Source organism: Alligator mississippiensis, chromosome 12 (assembly GCF_030867095.1).
Source record: "Alligator mississippiensis isolate rAllMis1 chromosome 12, rAllMis1, whole genome shotgun sequence".
Taxonomy (NCBI): Eukaryota; Metazoa; Chordata; order Crocodylia; family Alligatoridae; genus Alligator; species Alligator mississippiensis.
Window position 1 is genome coordinate 20,626,005 of NC_081835.1, and position 20,799 is coordinate 20,646,803.

At 44.0% G+C, this 20,799-nt stretch overlaps 1 protein-coding gene across 4 annotated transcripts in view; it reads right to left on the reverse strand.

Moving 5' to 3' along the window:
- FLNB (filamin B) overlaps positions 1–20,799 on the reverse strand; it is a 134,801-nt gene that overhangs the window by 59,752 nt on the left and 54,250 nt on the right. For all 4 annotated transcript variants that reach the window (XM_006272199.4, XM_006272201.4, XM_006272200.4 and 1 more), the window contains exons 3-8: positions 10,597–10,845; positions 9,239–9,336; positions 6,733–6,880; positions 4,013–4,131; positions 2,725–2,802; positions 1,091–1,253 (exon numbers count right to left, since the gene is read on the reverse strand). In XM_006272199.4, the coding sequence (XP_006272261.2) occupies positions 1,091–1,253; positions 2,725–2,802; positions 4,013–4,131; positions 6,733–6,880; positions 9,239–9,336; positions 10,597–10,845 (855 nt within the window). The remainder of the gene's footprint in view (positions 1–1,090; positions 1,254–2,724; positions 2,803–4,012; positions 4,132–6,732; positions 6,881–9,238; positions 9,337–10,596; positions 10,846–20,799) is intronic.

A 20,799-nucleotide genomic window follows, 5' to 3' on the forward strand; every position in this document is an offset into this window, starting at 1 on the left:
AGCTGTTAAACCAACAACCTTTTCCTAAGTATGATGCCTTCCCCCCAATTAAATGTTTCCCTGTTATTCACATCAGGCATCTGTTATTCTACCATCCTGTATCAATGAACAAGCCACTAAGGTGTTTTTCCAACATTAATGCCTTGTGAGTCCAAACAAGTCTAAGGGGCACAGTATTCTGCCAAACCATTTGGTTTTTAATTGGGAGAGGAAGTCATGTGGCACTTCTAGACTACACAGCTGTAATAGGGCTTTTTGGGAGGGGCTAGGGGGTTATTTATTTATTTTTTATTTAAAAGCCTCAGGCAGAAAGCAGTTAATATATTAAACGTCTAAATACTCAAACTGCTCTTTTAAATTTCACATTGCTCCAACTATTGTTAGTGGTTCAGCATTCATACTGCCTTATTCGTGCACAGTATTCCGTAATAGCAGGGAAGAAGCCAGGCTAAATAGTGGGATTATGGAAGGAAACTAGCAACTTCATAGGCTTCTCTCAGAAAGCGTGCAAGACACACTGGTTCAATCAAGCCAGACATCTTCAAGCATTAAGCTACAAGAGTTCTTTTAATGAGGCTGAGTGCATACCAGGTTAGCCATTTATGGAGCTTATTTACAGAAAACCATAGAAATAGGTCTCCAACCACCACCAAAAGCAGGTGTATCATCACATCCTCACTTAAAATAGGAGGCGAGGAGACAAGCCGGTATCCTGCTCTGCACACTACAGCAAGTTCATGACAGTTTCAGTTTGCTGCATATCTTTATCTTTGGTTTCCCTCATTCCAATTACACCAACTATTTTATAGGTGGCAACTGACTAGGAGCGTTACAACTATTCCTTCAGTTCTGTAGTACCTAATACTACTGGCAGAAATTCAAGTTAACTTTCATTTTTCAGCCTCACAAATAACACAGATTTCTGTAAAACAAGTGGGTGCTATCTCCTTTTACCAGTTTGAAGTCATACCAGATGACAAAAAGCTACAAAAATATTGCAGCCCAGACAACTTAGGAAAGTTCAGAGCCCTATTCTAAAGCATTTGTTGTGCAACTTAAAGCTCTCTATAGCTCATTTAAGCATGCTTACCTGCTGTGTAGAGATCAAAGTAGGTGGGTTTGTTGGCAATGTTCCCTGCTGCCTCCAAGCCTGGCCCTTTTGCTGTTACTTTGCTAGCATCTCCCTGGGCTTTGTCCACATTTACTTCAAATGGACTCTTTGAAATATGCTGCCCAGCAAACAAAACTGAAACCTAGAGACAGACAGGACAGAGTCAGTACCATGGGAGTTATGATTAAGGCAAGTCTAGGCTATCACCAGAGCAAAAAAGTTTACTGCACTACTGAGTGATAATATTGAGTGCTTGAACTCTTGCGGTCAGAAGTTAAGCCCAATGGTCTTATGGCAACCTTTATGCACTGGAAGTGAGGAAGTTCACATCAGCTGCATGGTGGCCCTTGACACTGAAGGTACTTCAGATGTTTACCACTTTTTAGAAAGGATTGGGAAACTGGCTCAGTTCAGTTGAAATCCCATTGTCTGAAGAGAATTCCAGCATTTCACTGTTACTGTTTGAAACCACTGCCAGTCCCATTGTGACCTAGACCGGGGTGCTCAACTTTCAGCCCACAGACCTGTCATTCAGACCCCAGATACCCACCATGGGGCCAGAAATTCAGCAGTAGGAAAGCTGTGGCATCACTCCCCTACCACCAAAATTCCTGGACCCATGGGGAGTCCTGGGCTCTGTGCCCTGGATCTGGCATGCTACCCCTCAGATAGGCTGTGCGCCACTTATCTCACCCACAGGCCAAAAAGCTGAACATCACAGACCTGGAAAATAGCAGATCATAGCCATGCAGCACAGATTTTGCTAACAGAGATCGAATGTTAAAAAAAAAAAAAGTTCAAGAGACTTTTGGCTGTGGTCATGAAGACTGTGTTCAATTTCACATAGGGCAATCTTTTCCTCACTGCACCCCAGTCTGGAGGTTGACACTCTCAGAGTCCAGTCAAGAAACGAGGGAAGAACTTGGCACCTGCCAGCTTGGAGTGCTGTGGTGCTGCGAATGAAAGGGCACTGGAAAAGTGGCATGCATTCCACCAACTTCCATCCAGCTCACTCACAGAAGATCACAAATGAAAAAACACTGCAGTACTGATGCTAGGAGAACAGCTGAAATAATGCAGCTGTCTTGAGACTTTTTTGCCATTTTCTTTCTGTGATAACATGTATTGGCATGGCAACTGATTAGAGCTAGATCAAATTGCATGCCCATATCCCAGTGCTATAAGCCTATAAGCCAGAGCACTCCATTTATGCCCAGGAACCAGCCCCTAACCCTCCTGCACCACAAAGGAGTTCAGCAGCCGAGTAGTAAAGCCCTGGGGCACTAACCAAGTACATTACCTGGACAGGGGAGGCAGGCAGCAGCAGCTAGGAGTTAAATGCACTGCTGGCTACAAAATCATGTTCCACCCATCCAGAAAGGATCAGTGAGAACCTCCCTCCCAACCCCCTCAAGTCTTAGAAGAAAGACAGAATATTCTATTAGTGCCAGACTGTGGATGTTGCCAGAAAATGGAATACAAGTTACATGTAACCAAAGATGTACTGGTTAACTATTCTCAGTAGTAAATAGGGTCTCTTAAAGGGTGTAGTGTAATAAACATTTAAAATTGCATACTAATCCTGAACACCCAAAATCTTCCAGCTCACTCACCTTGTGAGGTCCAGTAACTTTTGGCACATACTGTACAGAGTAAGTTTTGTTCTTGTCATTGTCAGGTGTTACCTTTGCCTAAGAAATGGGGAACATTTCAGAAGTTAAAGCTTAGATTGAGCATTTTTCAGCATCAAATTTTGCTACTTACATCTGTGGCAGAAGTTGCCAGGACAGCAATTATATTGCTACCTCAACTCTCCAAAGCTAGTTTATAAAAATGCCACAATGACTTCTAAAAATGTGGATGAAAGTAACGTTATGGCATCCCAAATTTTCTTATAATTCAACAACTCTATGTTGCAAAAGAACTTAACACTAGAATCAGCATCTACAATCACAAAGGTCTTACATGGTGCCCAATGAGTGCCAAGTAATTAGCAACAGGTGTTATACTTTGCAGGTTTAGCCAGCATCCTAAGAGGATAAATGAGCAAGTAATGAATTAATGCTGGTTATCTTAAATATATGGTATTTTGGGTTTGGTTTTTTGGACACTTTGGTTGGTCAAATGTACTTCAAGTATTCACTGCGAGATATTTAACAATTTGACTATGCTAAATGTAACGAATCATGCAAGGCTCACTGCCTGCTCTTCAACTGAAAGAGTTAGCTGTGATCAAAAAGACCACCTGTAAACAAGAGGCTTTTACTCGGTAGATACTGTGAAGCACACGGAACAAGCGAGGCGCCTATACAGAGTTAAAGTTCATAGAGTGCTTCAAAAGTCAGCATGCATCAGGATCGTGCAGACATACCTCTCCTCCACACCCACCCCCACTCCAACCTTCAAAATGGCTGTGAAGGTAAGCAAGCAGTGGCACTGTTCTCAAACTAAGGAACCCCTGCATGCCTCAGCCTCCAGCCTCTGGAGGGTCCTGAAGACAGCTGAGCACTTAGTGGCAATCTCGGCCCCCCCCGCTTCCACCTGTGGTAGGAGGCAGAGCCGAGTACTACAGGACTGCTGGGTTGTGCACACACTTCAGGAATTGCTTTAAAAGATGTCCCTCAATGAAAATCTTTTTTTTTTTTTCTTTTGGTAAGCTCTTCTTCAAATACGTATATCTATCCTCACTGTCTCGATACTCAAGGCCCTTTGGGGGCTTCAAATGAGAGGCCATGAACAGACATGCTAACCTGAGCAAGATGAACCTTTCTCTAAAAAGGTACTGCACGCAGTTTGATAATCAACTGCTGTGACCAACTGCTCACAATATATGGTCAATGAAGGTGGTTTCTTCTCTAGTCAGAAACAATTTTCTTGATGAAATAGGTTTACCAGACACACCTCTTCCCTGTTGCCTTCTGGATCTTCTACAAAGACCATCACATCTCCCTGCCCAGCACTGATAGTGTCTACAGTAAAGTTGGCGGGTTGCTTTACCATGTTTCCATGTGGCTCAATTCCTGAGGACACAACAGAAGAGTACACTTAGTGCTACAACAATTATGCAAGAGATATTTTTGAGACAATGCTACTCTGACACTAGTTTCCCCATAACCACTGCCTCCTACTTTACCATTTAACCAATCATGAGCTTCATAGGAAGTAGTGCAGCTACAAAAAACATTTTAAAATAACTCTTCAGGCTGTAACACCAAGCTCATAGCAGAGCTCACTGTTCTAGCACAAGCCAGAACTTTTATCATTTGGCTTTGAAGCAATGATTCAAAACTGCAGGAAAAATATTCAGAAGATATATTGTGTAGAGCATTGGTATGGTAAAAACAGGGAAGCTTCAGTTACTGCTTGAAAGAACTGTTTTGGTAGGGCAATTTGTTTCATAGAACAGGTATAAAATGTTCTGTTGAATTGCTTGAGCCACAAACTATGCTGAAGTTTAAGAAATTGGAGAAGTGGTACAGAAGTTCTGGGTTACTCCATAAGGCCATATTTCAGAGAACACAAGTTTGAAAGTACATCTAAAAAGTATCATTCTACTTTCAAATCATACAGCTGACAGTAGAAGTGTTGGTTTGTCTACCTGCTTCTACAAACATTCCCCAATGCAAGTGATTTTAATGTTGCCAGAGCTAAGGTTACACCAACACAAATAAGGACGATCTTTACCCAGGATCTGAAGTGTACTGCAAAACTCTGGAGCATTTCAGTTTAATATTATTAGGGAAGTTTTACTCAAACTGAGTGGCCCTATGGTTCTTTGCTATCCTAGCACAGGACCTGTCTCAGCATGTGTTCACAAAAAACTAAAAAAGTTTCATCATCTCTTTATGCTTTGCCCTTAGCCATTACACCTGTCATGCTGTTATCAGACTGAGGGCGTGGAAAAAAACTTCCCAAACTTGCTAGTTCCAGGTTAGTCCAAACACATTCATCTCTCATGTCCAAGCACTTACTATTTGGAGTGGCTCTAAACTTTAATAAAGCTTTTTCTTTACACTACAGCACAATTAGTGGAAAGTGCAACATCCAATGGATTATAAAAGGAAGTGGTTGTAAGCAACTGAGTTCCTGAACCTGTTTATCTTTAGAAAACAATAACATAGGAGCAATGGGAGGAAGATGTAGGCTTTCAATAGGAAAAATGAATGTACTGATAAGGTATTAACAGTTTGCATATTCATTCTTTCAGACTACCAAAGCTATTTCTAGACTGAAACACTTACTATGTATTTTACAGGCTCAGCCTCAGTACCTTGCCCCCATTTTATAGGCAGGGAGTGGACACTGACTTTCCTTAGAGGAGCAGGGTAACAAAATGGATATTAGACCTGAGGCCGTGTCTAAATGAGCGCAGCTATGCAGTATGCGACACAGTATGGCGGGAGGGGGACACGGGGGGAACGGACAACTGACCCCTGGATATCCAGGGGTCAAAAACAACCTGCGCAAAGAAAAAAAAAAAAAAAAAAGAAGTGGAGTGGAGTGGTGCAGTGGGGACAGTGTGCACTGCTCAAAACTGGAGCCTGGCTGGACAGAGCCACACTCTGGCTGCCGATCAGGCTCCAAGCACCAGCGTAGGTGCTGCTGCGGCACCAGGAGGCCCCCAGGACCCTGGGTAAGGCTACTGGGGCCAGCCTAGCCCTGGCCCTAGCCTTTCTTACCCCACCTGAAGTGTACTGGGCAGGTAGGCAAAGGGCACATGGAACAGGCATTCCCCAGGTGCACAAGGTGTACCACCGCTACTTGTCCCTGGGGAACTAAATGCCCATGCTTATGAGGATGTGTGTGGCCCAAGTGTCCCAACTAATAATCCCAGGCTTGGTCCTCCAGACTAGGTCACCTTGGGACAGACAGCATTGCTTCATCTCTGATCAGGTCACTAAGTTATAATAAAAGGCTCGCTAGTTTTGTACAAAAACACTTTGACACTGATTCACTAGGCATCATTAATGTTCTCATGGCAGGCTATGGAGCATCACCTCTCCTCTAACTGAGGACTTTCAGTTGCCTTTATTGTCAAAAGGGAAACAAACGAACAAAAAACCAAAAAAACCCACACACACCACATTAAACCCATATCTTTGCCTGCTCATTTACCATAATTAGAATTGGAATAAAAATTAAAAAAGCAATTCTAAAGTCAACTTATCACTGTATGTCCAGATAAAACTGCCTCCAAGTATACTTCCTACAATTTTAAGAATACCCACTTTGACTGTGCTTTTATTTTACCGCTTTAAAAAGCACTTTATACAAAGTAGCAAGCACCCTGTTTGGAGGATTGCTTGCGGCAGCACTGGCATTTTAAGCATCATTAAATGGTGCTTTTTACTCGTGTCATCCAACTTTCCACAGCAGTGAATTGCAGAAACCAATATTTCAATTGCCAGACAGGCAGTTTGCAAAAACAGGTTCAGAGGGTTTGGGGAAGTTTGCAAGAACGAGGAGTGTCTTTTGGACTATATCCATGTTTTTTCTGAAACTAGGTACTAAGTGAAACTTGGAAGTTTAACACATGCAAAAAGTCCAGAAATTCTTTGAAGAACAAAGATAAGTCAAGTAAATATCCTACAGTGCCTCTACTTGCAAACATTAGTTGTTACCTTTCCCATAAGCTCTTGCTTTCTTTGGATTCAGCTTAGGCTTCAGCGGAGCACCTGGTTTGAGTTTTGCTTTGGGAAACTGTGATAAGTAAGTCATTACAGAGTGCTCATCCACATCTGGGTGAATAATTTCTTCAGGGGTAATGACCTGGAAGATATACAGGTTAGAGTATACAATACTTAATTCATCTCCTGTTAGGTCAGAGGCAGGCAATTATTTTTGCCCATGGGCCACACAGGCAGTTCTGTCAAGCTGCCAGGGGCCAGTCAGCACCCCTGCCATCATCCCCCTCCTCATGCAATAGCCCAGATCCCATGTGCCACCACCAACAGCGCACAGCCCCCAGGCCACCCCACCTTTCTAGGCAGCAGCAGCAGCTCCTTCTGGCTGCCACCACCACTGGCCCCAGCCCCACAGTACTGGCAGGGACCCACATGCACAGCCCAGACCCCGGCCCACTGCGGACTTGGCCCAGTGGAGCGGACCAGCAGGAACCAGTGCATAGCCCTGACCCCAGCCTGCCCCTGCTCCAGACTGCCCACCCATGTTCAGCAGCAGCAGTGGCCGGGCAGAAGCTGCAGTTCAGTGCAGGGGAAAAGCAGCCCCTCTCTCTCACTGCTGCCAGGCGTATTTGCTGCAGCTACCCAGATCTCACACCCAGGTTGCCCCCGCCACTCCTCTCTGCCACTGTCACTGCTGCCGGGTCAGAGCTGTGTGCTAGTTCTGGCTGGTCCGGAGCTGGTCTTCTCCGCTGGGCCGAGTCCAGAGCAGGTGCGCAACGGGCTGGGCTCGGGGCTGTGCACATGGGTCCGTGACAGTACTGCGGGGCTGGAGTCAGTGGCAGCAGCAGCTGGAAGGAGCCACTGCCACCACAGCTGCCTAGAAAGGCAGTTCAGCTGTGGAGCCACCCCAACCTCACTTCATGCCCAGGAAGAAACAGGACGCCCCATGAGATGAATGCTGCCTGGGCCAGGTGGGATCAAGGTACCCGCTGTGGGCTAGACAGAGTCCCTCCACGGGCCAGAGCTGGCCCGCGGGCCATGTTTTTCCCACCCCATGTTAGATGAACATGAAGCCTGCTGAAACATACAGTACTTATTCATATTACATACATGCACATGAAAAGGAGGTTACATATTGGACTACCTCCTTTCAACAGTGAAATTTGGCAGTGTTAGACAAAAGATTAACATTTCCAACTACAGTAATTAATGCCATATCATTGGTTAATTTAGTAGCAAAGAGTGGGAAGCATGTGCAGTGATAACCTCTACTTATCTAGTTTTAGGAAAAAGGCTGATGTTGCTACCTTTGTTTCCCTTAATGAGATGCTGAAAAAAACATAACACCATTTAATACAAGCCAAGACCATTGCAACCGAGCTCCTGGGAACATAACGTTGGAATGCTTAAGAGGCTTGTAAAGTTGTGTGGTTTTTAGATCTTGCTGCCAGCTATCACCACATTTGGCAGTCTGCTCTGCACTATGCTATAAGCATGCTAGCTTGGGTATCTCTACATGGTAATGTGTCGTGCCACCTATGTTACAGCAGAGACTGGTCACAGCCATAAAGATATTAATATTTCAGCTTAATTTCCAGGAGTGCACCCACTGCACAGCTTTAAGTAGTTCTGTCCCAATATACTATAAGCAGGAAGACAATGCAGTTTGATAGTACCCTGGCTCTCACTGCTCATTCAAAAGAACAATCCTTGCAGGAAACAACTGTTTCACCTTTATGCAGCATTCAGAACAAATATTAACACTAAGGACCCTGCTCACAAAAGCACGCCGCTTGGTTTAAGGGAGAACATTTCTGTGAACTATAGACTGCAGTTCTCAATCATCTCTTTTTTTTTTTTTGGGGTGGGGGGGGGGGGTGGGGGGGAAGAGAGGGTGTCTAGGTTTGTCCCATCTTGCCCCAAGTTTCTTTTGGAATATTTCTTTTCATGTGCTCTTACAATTAATGTGCAAGTCCCATCTACTATTAAGACTTAAGTTTCCAGGTGCTGCCTCCAAATAAAAACTTCTTTGAATTATTTGGATTGCTTCTCTTCCTACCAAGACACAAGCTGGGCAATTGACCACAACTAAAAAGTAGTTTGCATTCAAAGTTAGTGCAGCAAAAAACCTTGCTGCAGTGTTTCCAGCTAGCCCAACGTCTAGTTTGAAGTTCCAATTTGGTTCAAGAATCCATTTCACCCCAAGCTCCATTATTTGGTGCCCTGCTAATTTCTGAACTTGTTTTTCCTCTCATATAAAGCTACACTGGGCATTCTGAAACAATTCAGGTAATTGATAACTGCAAATAAACTGTACACACTAGAAAATTCAGAATAACCATTTCTTTTGGACCACGAAACTCTCAAGCCAAATACTTTGTTTAACATGAGCAGCAATTCTAAAGCCAGTGCTCCTGCCCATTCAATAGGTATCCTCATTTCCATGCCTCCTTTTCTTTCTTTCTTTCTTTTTTTTTTTTTTTAAAACAGCTATTGTTCTTACTTGTGGCACACCCAGCCAGTCATCCGCTTGCTGCATAGCTTCCCGAGCATTGTCAACTGGTTTCTTAGGGTCCCAGGCCTCCCAATCAGGGCAGAGACCTAAAAAAGTTAAAGTTAAAACCATTATGTCAAAAACATCAATAAGCTTCTTTAGGAAAAAAGATACACCTATCCAACACTGCCTGATCTGAATAGATAGAAGGCTGCTTTTACCGTCTAAAGCAAATAGCTGTCAGGAAAGGAGTTTCCATTAAGGCCTACCAGGGATGCTCACTCTACATTGATATTAGAAACCCTGTTTCCTCAAGAACCTTACTCATTCCAGCTCCTCACAGCCACCAGCCTCCCAAGGTAGGGGAAATGAAGTTTTCATTTGTGACAACCACCCAGAGGTGGGTATGCTGCTGGGTGAAGCCTTTTGAAGACTCTAGGGACTTCTCAGCTATCCTGGGAGCCAAGTAGTTCATCTGGAAAGACTCCAATTCACAACTAGCTTGTTTAGCTTTGAGCATTTGCATCAGACTGAAATGTTTTAAAAACTTACACTAAGAGGGGAAGGAAGAGGGAGTGGAAAGAGCCGCCTCTTCACGCTGTATAGAACAGCGTCACAATAACCCATCTTTCACCACTGCATTCATACGTTTTTACTAGTGAGGTCCACACAAAACTTCATTAGGTTAGCACAAAGTAGTTACATCAGTGAGACAAATATTGCACATAAATAGGGAACTTTACCCCAGCCTCTGCCCCTGAAATCACATTACATAATTTACTCTGCATGATGCAGGCAGAGTCACTGGATGTTTAGTGCAGAAGAGGTTTGGGTATATAACCTATGATTGCAATCTGTGCAGCCCCTCTCAGAAGCCCTACTACACAACCACCTACTAGCACCAGAAGTTAAAAGACCAGCAGAGATGGCACCTCTAGTGGACAGCTTGTGCTACCAGTTGAGTTTTTTAAACCGATTTATTTATTTATTTATTAACTTTTTGCCATGTCATTTACAGCTCCCCTCCATCTACAGCAGGGGCAGGCAGTTATTTTGGGCAGAGGGCCACTTACTGAGGTTTGGCAAGCCATCGAGGGTCGCATGACAGGCAGCCAGGGGCAAATAAATGTTCATTCTCAATTCTTTAGGGGCCCCATGAGCCGGATAGAATGGCCTGGCGGGCCACATCTGGCGCGCAGGCCGCATTTTGCCCACCCCTGATCTACAGCTACTGGCTTGAACTCCGCTGCCCTTTCATAAACTAGTCTCATCTAAAGTTTAGATACAACTGACCTTGCAGTGCTAAAGACAAACCTCAAAAACCACCCTAGGAAACAGAAGGGCAAGGAGACAAACAGAAGCCTTACCTGGAGCACAACTGTCAACAAGGGCACCCAGTGCTTTGCCATCCTGCCAGTTTTGATTGAAGTTTGTGATGGGCAAGTATGGAATCTTGTTCTGGATCCATCCCAGCAATCGCTGTTTAGGGGTCTGTTTCTTGGCATCATCATCACCTTCATCTTCCCATACGGGCATGGAGATGGAATAATGGAGGATGAGGGTCCATATTAGGCCAAGGATCAACTTTAAGTTTCCATCCACAATGGCTTTGCTATCTGCAAGATAGAGGCAAACTAGTCAGTCCTCAATCTAAAACAGTCATCTAAGGAGACAAGTGTAGTGCACCACTTCAGATACTACAAGCCAGGCCTAGGATCTTTCAGGCCTATTCATGCAACTCAGTTTCTCATCTGATCCAGTGTCTAAGTCATGGGTGGGAAATTATTTGGGCCCGCAGACCACAAGGAATTTTTGGTGAGCAGCTGCAACCCCCACCCTCCCCCACAACACCCCCCCCTTGTGCAACAACTCATCAAAACTCCTTAAGTGGCTCTGCTCCCCACTCAGCCAGGCTGGGATTGAGGGGCTATGATAGCATGGGGCTGGGACCGAGCTGTGATCCACTCCCTGCACACCCCTGCCCATGGTGTCCATCACTGGGCCATGTGGGCAATGGATCGTGGCTCTGGCCCGCCCCAGCCCTGCACTGCCACTGCCCCGTGATCTTGGTCCCACCTGTCTGCATCGGTCTCACTCATGGCAGCAAGCGTGGCGAGGACTTGCTGGGGTACCTGGGCAGCGGGGCTGGGTTCAGCAGCAGCAGCAGCCGGGAAGCAAGTCTGGCCACACGTGCCACAGCCTGGGCTGGGTGCAACCGAGGGACCCGATGTGGGCTGGATCTGGCCCGCAGGCCATATTTTACCCACCCCTGGTCTAAGACCTAGCAAGTCAGAAAAAAATTCCAGAAAGCGCTCTACAGCCTTTGGTACCTTATGTACCACTTGCGAATAGACACAGCAAAAGCAAAACCAGAAGTCCCACCGTAGCATTTCTGGTTTTGCCGCCACGAGCAGAATCCCACTTCTTCCTCGCAGACCACAGCCTGGGGCAAAGCAGCCTGCACAGGGCCCTCCTCCCTGTCCCCTGGCACACCGACGCCAGTGAGTGAACGCCCCAGTGCACTGGACACAGCGGGAGAGGCAGCAGCCACAACTTCTGGCCCAAAACAGGCAAAGACACCTGCAACCCGCCAAGCAGGGAGGTGGGCCAAACTCAAAACGTGGCACCCACATACCCCCTGCCCAGATCTTGCATGCCCCTGGGGGTACGCATACCACGGATTGAGAAACACTGCTCTATAGGGTCATTTTGTAGAAGGCTTACAACACACTTTGATGTAGTCAGAGATCTCACATAAATAGGTAACTCTGCAATTCATGAGTACTACAGGGCTATTACGCAACACTTCAGAACGTTTTTCCTCACTTTAAAGCTAGCAGCCCCTCAGCTTCATTTAGTGTCTCTTGTAACCTTGTTTAAGTGCATTAACAATTTATGTACAGGCACTTCACTGGTGGAAGGGGAGGAAAGGGTCACCCTGTCCTGCAGGGTCGCTTCTGTTAACAGTGCTCCAGAAGGGAGACTGCTCCCTGCCCATGGGGCAGGTGTCAGTTATACTCCCAAAGCAAGGATGATTATCACTGCAATCTTTTGCACACAGCTGCCATCCGTCTGTCTTCAAGAAGTATCTGTGTTTATCAAACAAGCCTTAAATGAGACGTAATGACAGATTTCACAAGGGAAGTGTCTGAGAAGCAAGTGGAAGATGTGCCAGAGGGGACCTAAAGCAACGGTTTGCTACTCTACATACAAAAAGTACTTACTTCCCTTCCCTCCTCCCACCAAGCTGACTGCAAAGCAGCTTACTTATCCTGCTATTATGTACAAGGGACCAGAAAAGGCAAGAGAACACCTGGCACTGGGTTTTATATCCAGGACCAAATTCAAAGGCCCTACTCCAAGCCCAGACCATAAACAGGAAAAAACTAGAGCAGGGTCCTGGAGCACTCTCTGCTGTACTTGGTATAGCCAGGGACAGGCTGTGCGGTCACCTGCATCCACAAGGCCTACAGAGTGCAACTATGCAAGTATGTCGGGCTCTCGGCAACTGCGGCAAGCACGGAGCAGTCACAGGGGGGTTTCTGAGACAGAACAGCAACAGTTTAGATGAGTTCACAAGGTCAGTCGGGAAGTCTTACAGATGGCCAACACTAGTAGGTCCAATATCTGAAATTGGGCTCAGCCAAGATGGTGGGGGTAGGGAAGGAAAGGTATTGAGCATCAACTAGAGCAGCAGGTTGGGGGGGGGGGGGGGGAAGAAGAAAAACAAAAACAAACAAACAAACAAACAAAAAAACAAACTACACACACATTATGCAATTATGTTTCGAAAGGCAGTTTAAGTTTTGTTTCCCCTCCCCCAGACCTGCTTGCTTCCACATAGGAAAGTTAAGAATGAAAAACCTCAGGCATCTTTTGAAGCCAGGGCTTGCTTGCAGGACCAGGCATTCCCGTTTTAAAATTGCTAGTGTTTCCAACCGTGATGACAGAAGATAAATCCTCACTTTTGCCCATCAGCCATGCTGTGGGATTACACTGCATCAAGAGCCAGACACCACTCATATGGAGCCATTCAGTTTAAGAAAGTAAGTTGGTGACATCTGTGATATAACACAAAGGTGACATACTGCAGCCCAAACTAGTGACCTCTTCAATTGGATAGAGTGAATTCCTTTGCAGTAAACTTTGGTTAGAGAGAATGTCAGGGAGATGAGGACCATGGACAGATGTAGTATTTTTGAACCATGGAAGAGAGGAGGAGAGAGCAGGGCAGACCATGAGCAAGCACCCTATGGGCTTTGCTTCCACTCTCAGAGCCAGGAGACCCAGAACAAGGAGGTGGAGAGCACTGGAAACTGCTCACTGAGTCTGCTCCGCTCCCCCTGCCCTGTGGCAGCAGCTGGAGTGGCACATGGAGCTTCAGCTCCAACATGCAGCAAGAAGCCTACGGCTGAAGAGTTTCAAAATACAGCTACATTGGAAACGCTTCAAATGTTATATCCGTCTGTCCCCTAGTTGACTACCTTTAAGTGACTGCAACTGCCATGCAACAGCATCTTTGGCAAATAAATGTTCTGGCTTTTTGGATGAGGCACAAGCGTGCAAAGAATGCATCCATCTAAGTGACAGCTCTCCTTCTGCATAACTGGAAAAACTCCTAAAATCCAGAAAAGTCTACAGTAGAAAGGAAAGGAAATAAGAGGCAGATGCTTATTTTGAGCTGGGAGGTGGCAGTGTTCAAGAGACCACTGTGCTGCTATCCAACTAGCCGATCAGATATGGGAGCTTAAAAAAGTCAAGTAGTTTTGCCTCAGTCATGTTGCTATTAGCATCTTCATTAGATGACCTTAAAATGGCAGACCAGTCCCTCAGAACACACACATCTTAAAAATAATCCCAGGACATTTTACAACTGAAGTGTTTTAGGTTTGCTTCTCCTTGCCCAGCATCTGGTAGGCATGTCCTCTTTCACTACTATGATCCATTTTATCTAGATAAAAGACAACATGTTACCATCGTAATGAGGCTTAAATTTTGGCTCTCCCTTTTCTGAGATGGGCAAGTTGAAAAAGCTGCTGACTGCAGACGATGAGCCCTGTACAAGAATGTTTTTTTTGGAGTCAATACACAAAAGAGGTAGTTAATATTTACAGAATTTCATAATAGCATTTTAGCATTTCATAATGCTCCACAGACAACGGCATTGTAACGTTAAGGCTTTGAATGGTGTTTTGCCTTTGAGCGATAGGAGTCTGGCCATTAACTTTTGAGGTCAAACTTGAAACTGTATGCCATATTGTTAAGGTAGTAGGGGCTTGACCCTGCAAGGGATGCAGGGTCTAGACTGCTGGATGCAAAAGATTGAAGTCATCACAGGTGTTGGAACCCGGCTTCTGACTCTGAAGAGTACACATGATGTCTGCTGATCAGGATTATCCAGAGCCCACCTGGATGGTGGTAAAATCAGAGTTTGGTCTCCCTACTGGATCTGACTCACTCACCTCTCAAGCTACAAATATTTATGGAAGCTTATCTTCCAGCTCATAAAAAACAACCATCTGTTCAGTAATTACCAATCCCTGCTTCTGGGAAGTTGTGGATACTTTAGTTAAATGGCCATTTTGGGTTCCTTTGCATATGTACAAAGATGCAAAGCAAGAGAAACAGAGCACTTGAAGGTAATTAAAGTACTGCAGCACAGCAGGCCAATGAGTTATAATAGAAGAAAATCGTGGATTGTTGGAAGGGAGGGTCTGTTAGTTTGTGTAGAGGAGGGAGAGGGAGCAGAGTATGCAACAGGAAGGACTAACACTAAGCTGAAGACAGTGTAGGAAAAGGAGAAAAAAAAAGCTGAATCATCTAGTGAATAAGAAATATGCATTTCATTTTTATAGACAAATACTACATTTTATTATGCTATATCCAAATATGTTAAGCTATATTTATTTAAAAGCTATAATGAGACACACACACACACGTAGCTGGGGTACCTAGGAACCATATGTACCAAATATATTATAAAAACTGTATTTAGTTGTAAATCAACTTGTTTTATTATAATCAACCAATGCAAATACATCTTTCTTTAAAAAACAAAAAAAGGGGGGAAAGTTGATTAAAAACAAAAACAAATGGGAAAGTTGATTTAAAAAAACAAAAAAAAAAATTACTTAAAATCAGGCTTTTGCCTTGCCAATTTAAAGCAGCTCGATTTAAAAATCAATCTACCCTGTGGCTTGGCGGTCTGATTCATATGCTGCAATGCCGCCACCGCCGTGTCCCCACGCCCCATGCTAGGTGTGCCTCAGCAGGAGCCCTTGATAAGAGCAAAGCAGAAGTAGCAGTATTAGTTCCCAGTTTCAGGGATTACTTTAATGAGATCAGACCCAGCAACAGGTACGCTTGCAGCCCATCTGAATGGGAAGATAAGGCTCAAGGAAGCCTGCCCTAGAAAAAGGTAGCTATGACTTTCCCAACAGCATTTCATCACTAAGGGGTGCACCCTATTTACACCTACAGTGGGGTGAACATGGACCTCAACAGTGCACAGCTTCTGCACTGTCTACATGTCTGGGGTATCACTCTGGGTTTTTATGCCCTGACATTTTGGGATTCTTCCCCAGACCAGCGCGGAAGATATTGTCCTTCCAGCAGAGAAGGAGGGACAGAGAGAGAGGAGCATGAATTCTTGATGATGGACTAGCAGCTATGCTCATTTGGCCCGTTTCCTCAATGAAGAAGCCTGTTCCCAGCCCAAGCATAATCAAAACCTAGACTGTAGTCTGCTGCCCAGCTAGTAAGCTAGCCTGGGCTTGAAAACCCCTCCAAAAATGCATGACTTGGGAGTTGCTCCCAGGTGCATCATCTAGTCCAGAATCTTCCTATTGCAAACTACATCATCCTTTCCAGTTCAGGCTCTTGTCAAGTTCATCTCAACTAACTTAAACTCGTATACTCCTGCACCACCTCCTCCCCATTGGGAGTCTGTTCCAAAACATTGCTCAGCTTTTGGTGATAGTGGATAGGGGTGGAGAAAAGGGTTGGGAAGGATACACTTAAATTACAAGATACAATTTAGACAGATACCCTTGTAGCTGTGATTTCTTATTCCAAAAAAAGAGGAAAAAAGTCAGTTTGAAGAGCCCCTGAACCCATGAAAGCCACTCCATACGGAGTTACTCTTCAGTGCAACAGCTACATTAGCAAGTTGAGGTTATGGATGCATGTTCAACAAGTGGCAACTACAGCAAACCACCATATACAGTATTTCTGAACTTGACCATACCTGGGGTGGGGGAGAAATAGGGAGAAGAGACCATAGTCAAGATTTTCTGGTTTACTCCAAAGGTGACCATTTGCCCCATTTCTGGGTCATTTACAGAAAAAGGATGGGATGCCAACTACCACATGGCTGCAAGCAGCCATTCAAGAGTAACGTTTCTGGAAAGAATGACAAATTTCTAACTTGCCTCCATTTAAAGAGTCTTCAAAAGTGGATATCCCTGCTTGGACAAGGTGACATCATCATACAGTAAAAGCCAGTCTCACTGACCAAGCTCTCAAAAGTGCTGGACACTCCAAGTTTAAAGGGTTTTTTTGCTTGAATCTTACGCTTGTGCCTACCTTGTATGCCAACAGTATTTTAAAAATGGAACCAACTGAAAAGAGACTTCTATTTTTAGTGGGCATATTTTCTAAGACAGTTGGATAAAGAGCTCTGTGTATTTGCAGAACAAGCTTAAAAAGAGGGAATGCAGTGCTGATTTCTCAATCAATTTTTAAAACCTTATGAAAATGCATCTGATTACCAGTTCTCCAGTTACTGCTTGCAACACAAATACCAACAAGATGAGCAAGTGTCTGCTTGTAACTATACTGTACATAGGAGGAGCAGTCAGATGAAATCCTGCTGTGCAGGTAGAAAAGGAGAGTCCAATCACCACAAGTATCAGTTTCTGGGACAACTTAATTAGTGATCAGACTACATAAATCAAGGTAGTCAAGTGGTTTGTTAGTGGATTCTTGCCTGAAGTCACTCCCCACCCTCCCACCCCCACTTCTCCCATGTGGAGGTGGACAACACTACCACAGCTTTCCAAAAGCAAGAAGCTGAGGTTGAAACATTTGGAGGCATCACCTAGGAAGAACATATGTTTTATTTGCCCTGTTCACACATCACTATATGGCTTGACATTAGTATACAAATGTTATGCCTCCATCTGACTGATTCCTTTTTACAAAGCCTTACGTTCCCTAGTGTCAGACACTGGCCTTTGCTTCCATACAATCATGCAACTCTACTGCAGCTCTTTAACACGTATTCCCTTTAGTGGCAGATAATTAAACAGAATTCTTTTTGTTCAGCTTGCTGACAGTTGGCTCTGGATATGCCAGCACAAGTGGCATACTTCTGGTTGTGCGCTGAGGCTTGAGAAGCTGCACAGAGAAGATTTAAAAGTTTCAGAGAGGATAAGGGGTTGGTTGCTGTTTGAGATTCTCTTAGGCATACCCACAAAGCAGTATTATGTTATGTCAGCAGAACCAGGCTTCATCTAATCCATCATTTAGAGACTGCCAAATCAAGAGTCCACTGTGCTCAGCCAGCTGGCCAAGCACAAGACATGGAAGCCTTGCTAAAGTACTTTTCGAGCCTTCAGCCTCCTTACTTAGACTATTACTGGGAAGAGGAAGGACTAAGTTACCCTGAACAGCAAGGGCCTAGCAATGAAAAATGTGGAGACCTTGTCAGCTTAACTTCTATGCTGTTCCTATAACACATGCCAAAAATAAGGCATGAGCCTCAACGAGAATAGAGGAGGAACACCAGAAAGGGTAAAGAAGAGGTCATTGAACAGAAGAGAGAGAAATTCTGGCAGACTCTTTCCAATCAAGTCCAGGCTAACAGAGAAATGAACCTTTAACAGCACGTTGGACATACTTGTGTAGGATGATTTAGACTGAAGCGATCCTACCCTGAGCAGAGGGTTGGAGCAGATGACCTCTCTGGATTGCTTCTAGCCCTGGTTCCAATTATGATTCAGTGATCAACTAACCAATGGCCTAATGCAGTTGGAATAGCTAGACACTGCCCAACCCAAGCAAAATACAGTATGAGCAGAAAGCATTTAAAGTTCATGTTAAACCTTAGTAGCAACCCTGGCTTCCCAATTATATTGTTTAGTTTGTACCTTTACTTCATTAACCAGCAAGACCAATCAGGCAAATTGAAAGAAAAAAAAAAATCAAAAAAAATTAAAACCTTCCCCTTGGGGTAGTTTTAACTTGGTTAGCTCAGAAAAGTTACCACCAGGAATGGATTCACTAATCCGCCAGCATGCAGCCAAGCCGAGCGTTAGGCTGCCACAGTAACTCAACCTTCTAGTACAACTTCATGCTAACTCCACAAAGACACTACCAGATTACCTTCTCTCTGCCAACAAGAGCTCACACAACACTAGCAAACATGGAAAAGCCCATTTTGGTAACTATGTTTATAAGCTAGCACTTTAAGTAACTTGTTTTTATTAATTAATATTCAGCACTTAAGCAGTTATTTGGTAGCAAGACAGGAAGAAAAACCAAAAATCAGTCTTGGATCTCCCATCACACCACAGAGATCCTATATTGTAATTCTTATGCTTTTATTATCCCATTAACTAAGTGGCAGCATGCCCACATAATTATACAGTCCAAGGCATGCAAGATATGCTACTACTTGAGCATAGTAACCAAAGCTTAAACTATAAACTGATGTATAATTTTTTCTTTAGATTCAGCATCAATGCAAGACAGGTAGCACCCCACACAGACAATCCTGGCAGAGCCAGTTAACTTCATATACTTACATTTTAGTTCTGAGCCAACGCTGTGGATCAAATTAATGACTAATTTGAGTGCCTCGCCATGAAGACATTTAAAGCCAGTTTACTACTTGTGGCAATACACATCAGATCCCACCAAGCCAGGTGGAAAGTTGCCAACTCTGTGCAAGGTACAGTACTTTATATGTGTACCTTCTACCAAGCCCAGTGTTGAATGCCAGGAACCTAAAAGCCACCCTCCTCAAGATTTGAGTGCAAGTTTTTATCTACTCCACTCTTGATACGTATGCCAGAACTAAGGATCATACAGCTGCTGCATAAAACAACATGGGAACATTGGACACTCAGGGCTGGCAGTACTTCAGAAAAGCCATATTAGGGCCAAAGAAGTCATGAAATACCCGATTAAGCAAGCATCAGGTTTTCTGGTTTAAGCTTGCAGGGTGTACACAAGTCACACTTGCAAGGCTTCTCTGCTCCCATTAAGCCTGGAAACTCAAGTTTCTATGGCCACTGGATTTAAAAGGAACGGGGACATGAGGGCACTAAAACCCCGCATTTTAATAGCAACATTCTGAAACCCAGATTGGGATAGCTGAAGCAAAACACTGCATTTACTCCCTTTGTACATAGCACAACCTTTACTGCATATTTTAAAAAAGATACACAACTAACCTCATTTTTGTCTAGAGGCAAAATATTCAGTGAAATGATGATCTGGGGAGGGAGGAGTAATCCCCAAAAGCCAGCATCACAATTTAGAGACATCCAAATAATTTCTACCTTTTCCTCCTATTAAAAAATGTCTTCAGATAAAGACTAAACAGAGAGCAGGACAAATATTAGGCAAGTTTAATCAATGCTCCTTGAACTTTACCCGACTGTAGAGAACTACAAGTCATTTTCTAGTAGACAATAAGTGGAAACAAGATAAGCTACTGCAACTATTACATAGTTTCCTTCATCAACAGAACCTGTATACATAAAAGTTCTGTTCACCAGCTTAAAGAAGAGACATAAACAACACCTAAAAATTGAGCAGATTCAATTTTTTGGGCTCTTGGGCAGCTTGCAAGAACAAACATAAAAAAAGTCTTATGAACACTGCAAAGATCTGAGAAAGTTAAACACTCTCAAAACTTGCAATTCTGCTCTACTAGATAGTGTTATTTTCAGTTCTGTTAAGTTTGGTTTTGGTTTTTTGAGACAGAGAGAGAGAGAGAGAAACCACATCACCTATATTAGAGGCAAAAATCATCCTGTACTTCAGAGCAGTGTTAATATAATTTTTAGGAAAGGCAAACTTCCCTACATAGAGCATGATTGGGAATGTATAGCCCTTAATTAGCAGGCAGTGAGGCCACTTTGACTTTTATCAAAAACTCATATAAGGTATTGCTATTAGAAACTACTGTTACCTATCAGAAGGCCAACTTGCTAGTGCAACATCCACTATTGGAAGAGATGCATTGAAATATCTGTGTTTTTTGCAATGACTCTATTGATACTAGAATCACCATTGTACGTGCGCCACCTACACCAAGTCTTTTCGGATGGTATCATATCTCCGTTCAGTCAGGAAGCACTTCATGAATGGAGCTGCTGTTTTAAGTATTTTCCACTGTTTGGCACATGCACATGGAAGTTTGTACATGAGATTCACTTTAGAAGTGAGCAATTTGATAAAGGAAGTTCGCTGCAGTGTGTTGTATGCATTCATTCCACAAATTATGGTGTCTGTTAAAGCCATTAGCAACATCCTCCATGGGGAAAAATGTCAGTCACATG